Source organism: Camelus ferus, chromosome 25, assembly GCF_009834535.1.
Source record: "Camelus ferus isolate YT-003-E chromosome 25, BCGSAC_Cfer_1.0, whole genome shotgun sequence".
Taxonomy (NCBI): Eukaryota; Metazoa; Chordata; class Mammalia; order Artiodactyla; family Camelidae; genus Camelus; species Camelus ferus.
This window is the reverse complement of record NC_045720.1, coordinates 1,250,401-1,264,272: the sequence shown is the minus strand read 5'-3', so window position 1 is coordinate 1,264,272 and position 13,872 is coordinate 1,250,401. Positions and strand designations below refer to the sequence as shown.

General features: G+C 54.3%; 1 protein-coding gene across 7 annotated transcripts; it reads left to right on the top strand.

Annotated features, from left to right (window-relative positions):
- Positions 1-10,906, top strand: ZNF696 (zinc finger protein 696). Of its 7 annotated transcripts, XM_032468002.1 has the most exons (5): positions 101-263; positions 1,197-1,256; positions 2,199-2,239; positions 5,122-5,226; positions 9,173-10,906. In XM_032468002.1, the coding sequence occupies exons 1-5, from the start codon at positions 199-201 to the stop codon at positions 10,276-10,278; spliced, it is 1,377 nt and encodes a 458-aa protein (XP_032323893.1). In that variant the 5' UTR covers positions 101-198; the 3' UTR covers positions 10,279-10,906. The 7 variants fall into 7 exon arrangements, with proteins under 7 accessions (XP_032323899.1, XP_032323898.1, XP_032323893.1 ...); XM_032468007.1 differs by lacking the exons at positions 101-263; positions 1,197-1,256 and adding an exon at positions 3-85; XM_032468008.1 differs by lacking the exons at positions 101-263; positions 1,197-1,256; positions 2,199-2,239 and adding an exon at positions 1-85.
- Positions 10,907-13,872: the final 2,966 nt, after the last annotated feature.

The window sequence follows — 13,872 nt, the reverse complement described above, 5'->3', positions numbered from 1 at the left end:
GAGGGGCGGAGCTGGAGCTTGTTAACTTGTGCTGGGCAGGACCGCAGCCCACCCAGAACTTCGGACCCGTGACTCGGAATTGAAGGTATTCCGGAAGTGGCCGCGGGGTGGAGCTAGTGCGGCTGAGCCCAGGTGAAGCACCTGGACTGCCAAGCGGCTGGCAGGAGCTAAGTCTCTGGAGGGCGAGGTTTAGTTTGAATGTTTGGAGTGTCGCTCGTGGGAATTGCAACCGTCCCAAACACCCAAGGTATTCCTCTTGGATGGTAAGGAAAGCAGTGATAAAGCCTCAAGACACAGGATGCCGACGGTGGGCTGGCGGGAGACCCGTGCTGGGAACCAGTCAGGGCTGCAGGAGAGTCTCCGGAGGGCGACCTGGGCCCCGGGGATGGCGGGGAGTGCAGAGGTGGGAAGATCGTCCGCTGCAGGCACTGAGGCTTCGGGGCTGCTCCAGCTTATGCCCTTCTGTGGCATGCGCCCTGTGTCTGCACTCTGCCCTCTGCTCTTGCGTTCTGAAGCTATTTCTGGGCCCAAAGAGGTAACTGTTTGGCAGTGAGTGGGATTCAGACTACCTGTGTTCCTTCCCTCCTGGCCCTGCTGGTGACCAGAAGCCGCCAAAAGTCCTGTCTACTGAGTGCTGCGCTCGCCTCCCTTCTCCCAGGGGTGGCAGAGCTGCATGCCCCAGGGCTCTTAAACCTGGCTTTGTCAATAAAAGGGAAACGTGAAGAGCCAGCAGGCCTCGCCATCTCTGTCCTCCACCCACAGCAGCATTCTAGCGGTGCCTGTTCTGCCGGCCTGGCCTTGGAACAAGGGAAACCAACAGAGCGGAGCCCACTGAGCAGCAGTGAACATGGACCTCTGTGGTCTTCAGCCACGGAGATCTGCTGGCTTGTCTGTTAACATCGCGTAGCCCTGCCTGGCACCACTGAGGCCTCTCAGCTCCTCTGGGCCTTGCCAGCGCTCTGAGGTCGAGGCCTGCACCCTTGAAGTTGAGCAGAGCACTATCCAAACGAGAGGAGCTCCTCTGCACTGTCTCAGGCAGCACACGGGATCGGGGGGCTGCTTCGGGAACCCGAGGAATCCAGGTTTTCTGGCCTGGATGAGCCTTGATGTCACCAGGTCCCCCGTCACCTCTCCGCCTCTCCTCTCTACAGCCCCCATGTGGCCTCAGGCTCCAACCGCTGACTGTCCTCCCCTAGGTCTGACACCATCTCAGCCCGGTGCTGCAGAGGCGAGAGACCTCTCCCCCACCAGCTTCGGTGAATACCCCTAAAGAGACTGGTCATAGGCCCCTCCTGGGGAGGCAGGGGAGGGGAGGGTTACAGAATGATCTAGGGGAACAGGAGAGGAGCACTCCCCAGAAGGAAGGGGCCCACAGGCCCCCCCAAGTGCACCCCAAACCTGCGAGAAAAGAAGGGCCAGTTCATATCCCGCAGGGGAGTCTCGCGGCAGTTACCTGAGAACCAGCGGTACAGTGTGTTCTTTGCTTTGGAGCTTGAGCGTGTTTGACTTTCTCCACTTATTTTTTTTTTAATCTGTTCTCTTTTTTTTTTTTAATTCTTTTTTTAATCGTTTCTTTTTTTGGTGATGGGGCAGTAATTAGGTTTATTTATTTATTTTTTTAATGGAGGGGCTTCATGCATGCTAGGCAGGCGCTCTACCACTGAGCCATGCCCTCCTCCCTAGCATTCTCCACTTTTCACAAGCTCATCAATGACTTCTTTTACTTCTGTTTGTCACAATTTCACTTTTTTTGCCAGAATTTTTGACAAAACCCATTTTTCCCCATTGTGTAAACAGAATGCACTGCAGAAAGATTGGGAAATGGAGAAAGGTAGAAAGAAATCACTAGTCCACACCACATGGCAGAAATGTGCCTTTTAATTTTTTGTATCTATACAAATTATTCCCCCCAAATCTTAGGAATGGCCCACGTATGTTACATTCCTTGGCCCCATGACACTTCGGTGTGTATTTCCTAGACTCAAGGATATTCTCTTTCGAAACCACAGCGCAGCTGCCCAACCGGGGGAAGCTGATGTCGACACAGCGCTCAGCAAAGTGAGGCTTCTGATCCTGCTCATGGCGTTTTCCCTGTGACCCAGGATCCCACCAGTGATCATATCTTGCCTTTGGTTGCCACATCTCCTTAGGAATCCATAGTGTGGCTCAACTCCTCAGCTATTCTTTTCTCCCCACAGATGGTTTCTTCATTGCAAGGGGGAGAATGGTAACCCCACAGGTGAGACACCAGACAACACCAACTGTGTAATCAGAATGATCACTGGTCAGTGAGGAGCTGACGGACACCATGTCCCTCCATGTGACACCCAGAGGACACAGCGTTGCAGGATTCCAGCTGGAGATGCACAACCTGGACGCCTCCAGGACAGGACGGGGACAGAATGGGCGAAGGCTCAGAGTGAGGCAGGAGCGGACCTGGCGTGTTCTGGGCCTGGTGGCTGGTTTCACAGTTGGGGGAGTGGGAGGAAGAGGTGAGACTAGAGAGGCGGGTGGAGGCGAGGGGCCAGCGTCAGGCTGATCGAGGTAAGGCCAGCGGCCATCCATGCACTGGGCACTGCCGATGATGTGGAGCTCCAGGTTTCTAGAGAGCTGGCATCCTATGTGGCCAACAGCGAGGCCCAGCCCCGCTGCGAGGATGCCACACTCCCGCCCAGCATCTGTGCTTCTGTGTGGTGAGCGGGGTGGAAGCCAGAGTCCCAGATCTCCCTAGAGGGAGAATCTAGTAGAGGGACGTTGTCAAGGAGCAGGGGGCCGTGTCAAGGGGCTCTCTGGGCTGTGGGGTTTCCAGAAGCAGGTTAGAATGCGGAGGGACCACAGGAGTGAGTCATCCACAGGAAAGTGCCGGGAACACAGACCACTCGAGGGCCCTCTGGAGACGTGCCACTCATAGCCCAGGCCCCAGGACACGTATCTATGCTGTAAAGGTTTCTCAGCCGGGATTCAGCCAACACACGAGAGCATCCACTCTGCAGCAGACTTCAAGGCCGCATCCCCACCTCACCTGTGGGCAACAGAGAGCTCCCGGAAACACGTGAGCCTGGGAGCAGATGCTTCCCCGTGGAGCCCGCAGGGGAGACCCCAGTCCTGGCCAACACCTCAGCTGCGGCCTAGGAGCGACCCAGCACAGGACCCGGCTGTGCTGTGCTGGAAAGAAACTGAGATCATAAACGCGTGCTGTCTCAAGCCCTTAAGTGTGTGGTCATTGAAAACCGGCGTGAGGGAAACCAGGAGAAAGTGGCATCCCCGCAGCCGAGGGGAGAAACTGTGTGGCCGGAAGAGCCGCGGTGTCGGCCCCGCCGCGGCCGGAGCCCACCAGGAGCGCTGGGATTTCTGCGCGGCCTGTGGCTCATCCGGGGGATCTGCCTGCGGTTGCGAGGCTCTGGCTCGCGGGCCGGGGGTCCGTGGCTCCCTCCCCTCGGCGGCCTTTTTCCCGGGGAGGGGTCTCCACGGTCCCTTCGGTCCTGCCCGCCTCTTGCCCCGGGCGCTGCCCCTTCCTCTATCCATCCGCTCACTGCGCTGTCAGCTTGGTCACCACACCCCGGGTTACTTCCCGGACCTCAGGCCTGGAGCTGGCTGGGGAGCCGGGTGGCAGGGGAGGGCCGGGGGTGGTGGTCCCAGAGGCTTGGGGAGTGAGGACTTGCAGGGGGCGGGCGCAGGAAGGCGGCGGAACCGCCGCCCAGGGTCTCGCTCGCACAGTCAGGAAATCCGCCCCGAGACCGAGGCACGCCCCCTGCGGCCTCCAGGGCAGCTGAGTGCGAGGCCCTTCGGCGCCCTAGAGCGTCACCGGAAGCGCGAGGGGGAGGGGGAGCGGCGCTTCCTGGGGGCGGCGGAGCTGCAGGCGAATGGCGGCGGGCTCGGGGCCGGCAATTGAGCGACGGGAGAGGCGGGGAGTAAGGTCGTCTCCGGGCGGGACTCTGCAGCCGTTGTCTGTTCTGGGCTCTCCCCGCGGAAGGGCGAGCGTCCGGGAGGAGAGCGGAGGCGGGGCGCCGGCACTGCCCCCGGCCTTGGGGCGGCCTCGCGCGGTTAGTTCCTGAGGTGAAGTCGGTGTGACTTGAAGGCCTTTGTGAGCCGTCGAATTACCCGACAGCCCGGGCGGTTTCCCTCCTTCCGGCGGGGTGTGACGGGGCCTGTTTCCCCTAATCTTGCGCACAAGGTGCCGCTGGGGAGGGGGCACCGCGCGCAGGCGCTCCTGCCGCTGAGCTCTAACCCCCCGCCGCTGGTTTTAGGTCTTCGCTGCTTTCAGCGTGAAACCCATTTTAAATTACTTTTTAAATTGCAAATGAAGTAGGACAAGGTGGAGCATGTTTGGGGGGGATTTTTTGGTTTCTTTTTTCATTTGGGGGAGGGGAGACAATTATGTTTTTATTTTTTAACGGAAGTACGGAGGATTGAACCCAGGACCCCGTGCATGCTGAGCACGCACTTTACCACTGAGCTCTACCCTCCCCCCTGGAACTTATGTTAAAAGAATATATTGACTGCTTGTTTTTTTCTGTGAGTTACGTGTCTTTTACAATTTTTCATGGTCTCATGACTATATAGTGGTTTTATGTAGTTTATGTTTTATGAATCTTTATGTTGCATATCTGCCTCCCGTTTTGTTTTGTTCCTTTAAATCTGTTTTTTTTTTACACTGAATACACCTGTGTCGTTGAATCTGTCAGACTTTGCCTCAGGTGTCAAGCTTGGCAGAAGCATTCCTCAGTCCACAATTGGGTCATTCAGTGAATCTTTTTTTTAGTTTTATATTTTTATACTCAAATCTTTAAAATTATCAGATTTTTAAATACATAAAACTTTCTCCAGACATTTGAGGACTGATTGAAGGTGCCGATTGGTTCCCGGTGGAGCTGAGGCCACAGCAGGCGCTGCCACACTTGTCTTTGCTGGGAGTCTGTTGAGGGCAGGATCGGGGGAGTCCTCATGGCCGAGACAGAGTTCCCGGAGGATGTCCCATGGAACGCTAGTTTCTGGGGTGTCTGTTTATTCAGGACCTTGATTTCTAGTGAGGTGGCTCCTTCAGGCCCCCTTCTCTGAGGGTACTCTGACCTCACCCCACTCTCTGTGACATTTTCTCCCCTTTCCATCTCTTTCACCCAGGCAGGTGTCCCCATGCTGGTGTTTCTACAGGAAGCAGCAAGCGGAGCCCCGACCTGGGTCTCCAGAACGCCACGGAGGGTGCTACCCTGATGGACACATGCACAGGTGAGGGGGACAGCCAGACCAGAGGACCGTCCTGGGGTCAGGGACTTGGGGACAGCTTAGGAATTGGGGCTCCCAAGTCTGGCTGCCACAGGGGTGTCATCGGGCTCGGGCAGCTTCCTACACTTCACAGCCCCGCCTCCGCTCTCCTGGCCACACTCCACTTCCCACTTTCTCTGGTCCCCCTGCCTGGAGACCTCTGAGAACGAGAATATATATATATGTATTTTTTATTGAAGAAAAGTTGAATTACAGAGCTGTGTTAGTTTCAGGTGTGCAGCAAAGTGATTCAGTTACACATATATATTATTTTTCAGATTCTTTTCCATTATAGGTTATTAGAAAATACTGAATATAATTCCATGTGCTATACAGTGGGACTTTGTTGTGTATCTATTTTTACACATAGTAGTTAGCATCTGCAACTCCCAAGTTCCTAATTTATCCCTTCCCCTTCCTTTCCCCCTTGGTAACAAGTTTTCTATAAGTCTGTTTCTGTTTTATAAATAAGTTCATTTGTGTCATACTTAGATTCCACATATATGTGATATCATATGATATTTGTCCTTCTCTGTCTGATTTATTTCACTTAGGATGATCCTGTCTGGGTCCATCCATGTTGCTGCAAATGGCATTATTTTATTCCTTTTTATGGCTGAGTAGTTTTCCATTGTGTAAATACACCACAACTTCTTTATCCAGTCATCTGTTGATGGACATTTAGGTGTTTCCATGTCTTGGCTATTGTAAATAGTGCTGCTATGAACATGGGGGTGCATGTAGCTTTTCGAGTTAGAGTTTCCTTCAGATATATACCCAGGAGTAGGATTGCTAGAAAATAGAATAAGTCTGTTTTTAGTTTTTTAAAGAACCTCCGTACTGTTCTCCATAGTGGCTTCACCAATTTACATTCCCACCAACAGTGTAGGAAGGTTCCCTTTTCTCCACATCCTCTAGCAGCTATCGCGTGTAGACTTTTTGATGATGGCCATTCTGACAGGTGTGAGGTGATACCTTATTGTAGTTTTGATTTGTGTTTGTCTAATAGTTAGTGATATTGAGCATCTTTGCATGTGCCTTTTGGCCATGGGAACGTCTTGGGGAAAGTCTCTGTTTAGATCTTTTGCCCTTTTTTTTTTTTTGTGCTGTGCACCAGAAATTAACACAACAGCTTTTGCCCATTTTTTTTAATGGGTTGTTCATTTTTTTGTTATCAAGTTGTATGAGCTGTTTGTATATTTTGGAAATTAAGCTCTTGTCGGTCACATTGTTTGCATATATTTTCTCCTGTTCCATAGGTTGTCTTTTCGTCTTGTTTATGTTTCCTTTGCTGTGCAAAAGCTTATAAGTTTCATTAGGCCCCATTTGTTTATTTTTGCTTTTATTTCTTTGGCCTTGGGAGACTGATCTAAGAAGATACTATGATTTATGTGAGAGAATGTTTTGCCTGTGTTCTCTCCTAGGAGATTTATGGTGTCTTGTTTTATATTTAAGTCTGTAAGCCATTTTGAGTTTATTTTTGTGGGTGGTGTGAGGGAATGTTCTAACTTCATTGATTTGCATGCGGCTGTGCATGCAAATCAATGAAGAGACTGTTTCTTCTCTGTTGTATATTCTTGCCTCCATTGTTGAAGATTAATTGATGGCAGGTGTGTGGGTTTATTTCTGGGCTCTCTATTCTGTCCCAATGATCCATGTGTCTGTTTTTATGCCAGTACCACACTGTTTTGATTACTGTAGCTCTGTAGTATTGTCTGAAGTCTGGGAGGGTTATGTCTCCAGCTTTGTAGAATGAGAATTAATTCTTGGTGTTGTTTCACCAGTGACCACCAGTGTCATCTGGCCTGGGCTCAGCGTCGGTGACCAGGAAGAGTGGTGGGTGAGAATCCGGCAGGCCTCCCACCCACTAGCTATCTCCCTCGCAGGCTTCAGGCCCCTCTGTTCTGAGTATTTCAGGCCACATTTGGGGGCTGTCAGAGCTGAGGGTTTGTATTCAGTTTCCTGTTGCTAAATCATCACACGACCAGTGCTAGCCACCACTTCCCTCAGCAAAGACACGAACTCTGCCTGAGGTTCTGGTTCAGCAGCAGGAGCCTGGGGAGACTGACCATGGCTGCAGAGCACACCTGCCCTTTCCCCCCTTAAGGTCACAGAGCCCCGCGCCAGGTGACTCTGCCAGCTGTGTCCTTGCGTGTCATCCCTCAGGGTGTGAGTGGGGGCTGTAGTCTCCCTCCCTCATCTGGGCCCAGCCCTGACCAGACCGGCTCTTCAGTCTCTCAGTTTTGGACTAAATAATTTTAGCAAATGCCACCATACACAGAGTGTACGGAAAACAGGTTACTCGTGATAAAACCACCCACTTTGAAAGGGAATAAGGAGAAAGCGTCGTCTGGGCTGCTGGCCAAGCACACATCCCGAGACGTATGGCCCGCGGGGCAGGGAGTCTGAAGGCTGGAACTGTGCCAGGGATGGGCTGCTTGGTTAGGACGTCAGGCAGCCCAGGTCAGCCCTCTGGGACAACTTCTGTCAGGGCCTCTCACACGGGCACTGTGGAGTGGTGGCTTCTCTGTTGAGGGGCTCCTGTGCCTTCCGGGGTGCTGAGCCGCATCCCTGGCTTCTCCCCACTAGGTGCCAGGAGCACCCCTCCTGGTTGTGACACCTAGTGTTTCCAGGCCACACGTAGCTGGGGCAGACTTGTCCCTGCTGAGAACAGTGCCCTTCAGGCCCCCGAGGGCTGTCACCGGCAGGATTCCGAAGCACAGGGCTGCCTGCTGGTGCTGGTGATTGTCTTGGGAGAGAAGCAGCTCCTAGGACCTGAAGCCTGGCCTGGTGAAGTAAAGTGTGTGTGGCTTCATTTTAATTTTGAATAACTTTTTCATAACCAATGCCTGTGAGATAGTTTCTTGAACTTCCAAACCCCAAGGCCAGGGCTGGGCCTGCCCAGAAGACTCCTGTTCTTTAGCCCCATCTCAGGGGCCTCTCCCCATTGCCTGTTGCTCAGCTTAACACCGTGCTTGCTGGGGAGTCGATGGAAACGCCTGTGGGCGCCTGTCTGCTCCCGTCTGCCTGGGAATGGCATCCTTGTCTCCAGGCCCGCTCCGCAGGTGTCCTGAGCCTGGCCACTGCAGGCTTCTGAGCGTTTGGCTGCTCTGGTTCAGCTGTCTGGGCTCCTGCCCGTAGACGGAGGGGTTTTTTCTTAGCCTGGTTGGTGCGCTCGCCTTGGTGGCCTTGTACTGAGCCACCTCGTGAGTGTCCCTGGCTCACCGCCCAGGTGGGTAGCACCTGTGATAGGAGAGCCCTGTGGAGGTGGCAGTAAGCACCCCGCATTTGAGCGCGGTTTCGCTACCACGTCCCTGAAGCTTTTGTCTAAATGGGCATGTGCCCAGGGGCCAGCGGGGCCTTGTTTAACCAGCTGCTCTGCTCAGCAGTCAGGACCGAGGGCCCCGCCTCAGCCCGCGGCTCCGTCGTCCCTCGACGGCTGTTGCTGGCGCTTCTACTACTCTGAGGAAGGGTCTCTGCCCTTGGAGGTTAGGGTGTCCAGGGAGTCTGGGCCACAGTGTCATCTCGGGGAGCCCGGGCCTGCGCCTCCCATACCTATGCTTCGATTTCATCCTGCTCTGCCGCCAACCAGCTTTCTCTGTGTTCCAGGCGATAAAGCTGAGCCGGGGAGTCCCCAGGGCCTGGGGGTCGGTCTCCCCTACTCCCGTGGTCAGGCAGCTGAGATGGAGGCTTGGGCCTTTTCTGGAGTCACAGGGCAGGACCCTGACCAGCTTTCCTCCAGTCCTCGTCCACTCCTGGGCCCCTGGGTGTGAGGAGTGGGAGACAGGGCGGCAGGCATCTGCTGCACGTGGACTCTGTTCCCCCGTCGTCACCGCCGCTCTCCAGTGGCGCCTCGTGTCGCTGACGGTGCTGTGCTCTCTGAGTCATGCGTCTCTGCCATCTCTTCCAGCGTTCCTGGCACGGGCACTGGCGGGTGGCCAGGCCCCCAGCTGTGCTGCAACAGCTGCTGAGCAAGGTGCTCAGAGCACGGGGCTGATCCCAAGGCGGGCGGCTCTGGAGGAAGGTGGAAGCCGTGGAGAGGCTGGGCTGGGACTGCCACAGCGGCCTCCCCTGGCACTGGGGGTTCCGGACCCTCGTGGGAATGAGGATGCTGGAGAGGGGCCCAGGGGCTCCCCTTGGGGACAAGCTGTTTACGAGGAAACTGGAGGGCAGAAGGGCCACAAGACCAGCACATCCAGGTCAGAGGTCACCCTGGACACACGCTCTGCGGCCTGTGGGAGAGGCCCCTGGAAAAGACGGCCTTATCAATGTGGTTCCTGTGACAGGAGCTTCCAGTGCTACTCGGACGTGGTGAAGCACCGGAGCATTCACTCCGGGGAGAAGCCCTATGAGTGCGGCGAGTGCGGGAAGGCCTTCATCCACAGCTCGCACGTACTCCGGCACCAGCGCACCCACAGCGGGGAGAAGCCTTACGTTTGTCCGGAGTGTGGGAAGGCCTTCAGCCAGAGCTTCAACCTCATCAGACACCAGAGAACTCACACCGGAGAGAGGCCGTACAAGTGCGCCGAGTGTGGCCGGTCCTTCAGCCAGAGGTCGGACGCGGCGAAGCACCGGAGGATCCACACTGGGGAGAGGCTGTATGCGTGCAGCGAGTGCGGGAAGGCCTTCATCCACAGCTCAAACGTGGTCCGGCACCAGCGGACTCACCACGGGGAGAACCCCTACGCGTGTCCAGAGTGTGGGAAGGCCTTCAGCCAGAGCTCCAACCTCATCCAGCACCAGCGGGTCCACACTGGCGAGAAGCCCTACTCCTGCCAGGAGTGCGGGCGCGCCTTCAGCCGCAGCTCCTTCCTCAGTGAGCACCGGCGCATCCACACCGGGGAGAAGCCCTACAAGTGCGGGGAGTGTGGCCGCGCCTTCAGGGCCCTGTCAGGCTTCTTCCGGCACCAGAGGATCCACACCGGGGAGAAGCCTTTCCACTGTGCCAAGTGCGGCAGGGCCTTCCGCCTGAGCTTCCACCTCATCCAGCACCAGCGGGTCCACGGCCCAGAGTGAGCCTGGGCGGTCTAGCGGGACAGAAGATTCCAACAGCAAGATGGGTGGGGAGGCGTTGGTGAGGCCCCTCGTTTTTTGGCCACAGCCCTGGGCCTGTGTGCTTGCTGCTGCAAGAAGATAGACAGTAAAGCCATCCCGTGGTCAACACCACAGCCCATGTTGGGGGCACTCCTGCCTTCATCCCCTACCACCTGGCCAGGAGCACCAGGAGAGAAACAGGAGCCTGGGGGAAGGCAGCGCCATAGAGGGGACCCAGGTGTTCCCAAGGGAGAGACGTGACGGTGCCAGGTGCCACTGCAGTTCATTCATTTCACTTCCATAGCAGTGGCTTTTCTCCTGAAATACAATTTACACACGGTGAAATGCAGCTCTTAAGTGTTGGCTTTGAGTTCTGACAACTATAACGTGCTTTGACCCTGATGAGCACCACGCTGTCAGGACGCAGCCAGCGTCCAGCACTCCGGGAAGCTTCCCTCCGCCCCTTCGGGTCAGCCCCTCACCCTCGGAGGCAGCCAGTGCTCCCATTTGTTTCTATAGCTTTGCTTTTTCTAGGACTTTATATAAGTGGAGCAACATAACATACTCCTCTTTGTCTTTTTCCTTTAATGTTTTTGAAGTTTATCCATTATTAGTTTTGGGTTTTTTGTTTTGTTTTTAGCTTCATAGCACTTTTGAAAAGGCAAGAGTCACTTTCTGCCTTGTATCAAAGTTGTATGTTTATGTCTGTGTCGTCCTACCAAAGCGCATGCTCCTGCAGTGAGAATTCCTTAGCCCAGCCCGGATGCTCCTCTGTGGCGGGCACACCTGTAAGTCCGTGAGACGCGCAGGGCCTGGCCAGAGAAGAGGTCCTCGGTCACTGGTTTTCACCCCGCTCTGGAGGATGCAGAACTCTGCTCGGCCTCAGGGAAGCAGGACGAGACAGCAAGTCTGAGACGTTCGTACTCTGAACAGATGTCCCTGAGCCATGCAGGCTCTATGGCCCTGCAGCAGGGGAGGCCGCACCAGTCAGAGGGCAGGACGGACAAGCGGAGCAGCCAGCAGAAGCACACACGGGGACCAGCAGCACAGGAAAGCAGTGGGCAAGACAGGGCAGGAGGCAGACTGGAAGGAGCGCCTGCAGAGGGCGTTCCTGAGCTGCTCTCAGCAGGTGGACGACACATGCAGAGCAAAGGCCAGGGCACGCTTGGGGGTGTGATGAGGGTAAGAAAAGAGCTTGCTAACAGGACTGTGCACCTGGCCACGAGCCCCGGGGTCCAGCCCAGGACCCAAATCTGTCTTGGGCCAGCTGTGGTCTGCTGTGGTCATGAGACGTGTCTGCTCCAGCTTCACTCCTGACTGAACTGTCTGGGTCTGCTAGGCAGCTGGGACTTCCAAAAGAGTAGCTCAGTTCTAGGGCTCGTTTCAAGATGTGAGGTCAGGCCACAGGGTTGTGCAGCCTGTAGGGGCAGAGCTGCCCTCTGAGTGGATTTAGTGGCACCACAGCTGTTGGGCTGCTGGCCAAGGTGAGGTGGAGGGCAGAGCCTGGGACCCCCATGCTGAGCCAGGATCCTCGGGGGCTAAAGGGCCCCAGATTTGTGGTGCCTCCCAGGTAGCTCTTCGGAGCAAAGATCCCCCTTAGACCCTGCAGTGTCCCTCTCGTGAGGTGAAGCAGTGAGTGTGCAGAGATCACCAGGTACACAGGACGATAAGGCTCACTGCATGAGAGTCAGCAAAGGAGGATGTAAACCACAAGAAACTGCAGGCAAGGGGCCAGATGTATGTGAAGTGTTTGAAGAAGACAGACAGACATGGGGACAAGAAAGCAGTGAGAGGCTATCAGGCACGAAAGGCACAGCTTTTGAAGAACTTTCAGAACTGAAAAATAAAACCATTGAGTTAGAACTCACCGGGCAGTTTCAGTAGCAGGGGTGATGGCTGAAGAAAGCGTCAGTGTGGTAGGAGAAAGATCCAAAGCCCAGGATCCCTCGGGAACAATGAGAGGGGAAACGTGAAGGGAACTTTCAGAGATGTGTGGGTGTGACAGGAGTCCCCGGAGGAGGAGGGGAGACATAGCAAAGCCCTACATGGACCCCCGTGATGACGCAGGTCGGCTCCCACAGGCCAAGGCTGGTTTCCTGCAGGGTTGAGGGTGGGGGTGGAGGTAGGTCAGGCAGGGGGACAGCAGCAAGCCCATCTGGGGAAGCTGAGTGTCTGCATCCACAGTTCAAACCTCGCTCAGTCTCCCCGTACGCAGGCCAGTGAAACAAGGAGAGAAGGTCGAAATTGTTACCATGCCCTGGAAGTTCCAGCCATTCTCGAGACCCAGAATCATTGCCTTCAGTGTCTAAGCCAGAGTAGACCACTGCCAACAAGCAGTGCCCGCCTACAGCTGACGCCCAGCCTGGATCAACTCCCATGGCTTCCGGTGGCATCGGCACCTCAACCACAGCGACGCGACTGCACTTTACCCCCTTCCAGTGCTCCAGCAAGCCTTCTCTTCAGTGAAAAGCAAACTCGCGGATCCAAGAAGTACAATGTATATGAAGCAGCATAAATTAAGAGAAATCCACACTTGAGACGCAACAGGGTGAGAGCACCAACCATGAAGACCTTGAGAAGCCAGAGAAAGGCCCCGTCAGTCACGCTGTAAGCCCCCTGCTCAAAGCCATCATCAGACGGGACAGCAGTCATGCCTTTGGCATGCTGAGAAAATACCTGTCCCACCAAGAACTGGAGGCCCAGCAAAATTATACTCTATAGATAAGGTAAAAAACACATTTATAAATAAGTCAAATCTGAGATAGTTTATCCTTAAGCAACTTTCACTGAAAAGACTTCTTAAGTCTGTGATACAGAAGGAAAGTGTCTGCAGGATGGCCTTCGACACAAGACAGAGGATCAGTGAGCGTGGCCTGAATGCAGCATGAGAGCACATGGCTAGAAGACTTTCAGGGTGTCAGAGCCTCCTGTGCTGGGAAGACGCTTTAATTCTAGTCTTTAAATATGCACAGTATAGTTTAACCTTAATTACTAAACGGTGTGTACTTTTCCAACCCAATAGAAAAAAATATATATATAGTAGTTTTAAATGAACAAAAACATACCAATTTTAAAAGTAAGAAAAGAGAAAAATCCAGGAAAAAATTGGGCAAATAATCAGAGTAAGATGGCAGAAACCACCCAAACAGGTCCGTAATCACAGTCAACTAGATGAAATTTCCAGTTAAGACAGTAAGGTGGCAGGAGGAGCCTGTGACTCAGAAGCACAGTGTGTGTGAAGATGAAGTAGGCAGAGGCCTGAGTCCACGGGGACCCAGGCGCCTCGGGAGATGGACAGGGAATTTGTCTGTTAGAAGATAAAACATGTTTCCACAGGAGCAATTCAAAAGTAAGCATCTCAGATACTAAACGTGATCACCAGAGTTAAAACAAGTTAATAAGAGTGCTGAGAAAATCTTTTTAAATAACCAGCAACATAAGGAGGTAGACGGTAAGGCAGACTAAGACTACCAGGGGTTCTTGGGGAAACAGAAAGCAGAGAATGGTGGGGTGGAAAGTACTGGAGAATAGTTTTTCCACAGAACTGAGATGTGAGTCACCAGGGCAGCAGCACCT

What these genes read in the sequence shown, in the direction of transcription:
- ZNF696 (XM_032468002.1), top strand. Translation starts at nt 199, where the DNA reads ATGTTTGGAGTGTCGCTCGTGGGAATTGCAACCGTCCCAAACACCCAA. An exon ending in CCTCTCCCCCACCAGCTTCG is followed by an intron (nt 1,257 to 2,198) that starts GTGAATACCCCT and finishes TTCTCCCCACAG; the next exon opens with ATGGTTTCTTCATTGCAAGG. An exon ending in GGAGAATGGTAACCCCACAG is followed by an intron (nt 2,240 to 5,121) that starts GTGAGACACCAG and finishes TCTTTCACCCAG; the next exon opens with GCAGGTGTCCCCATGCTGGT.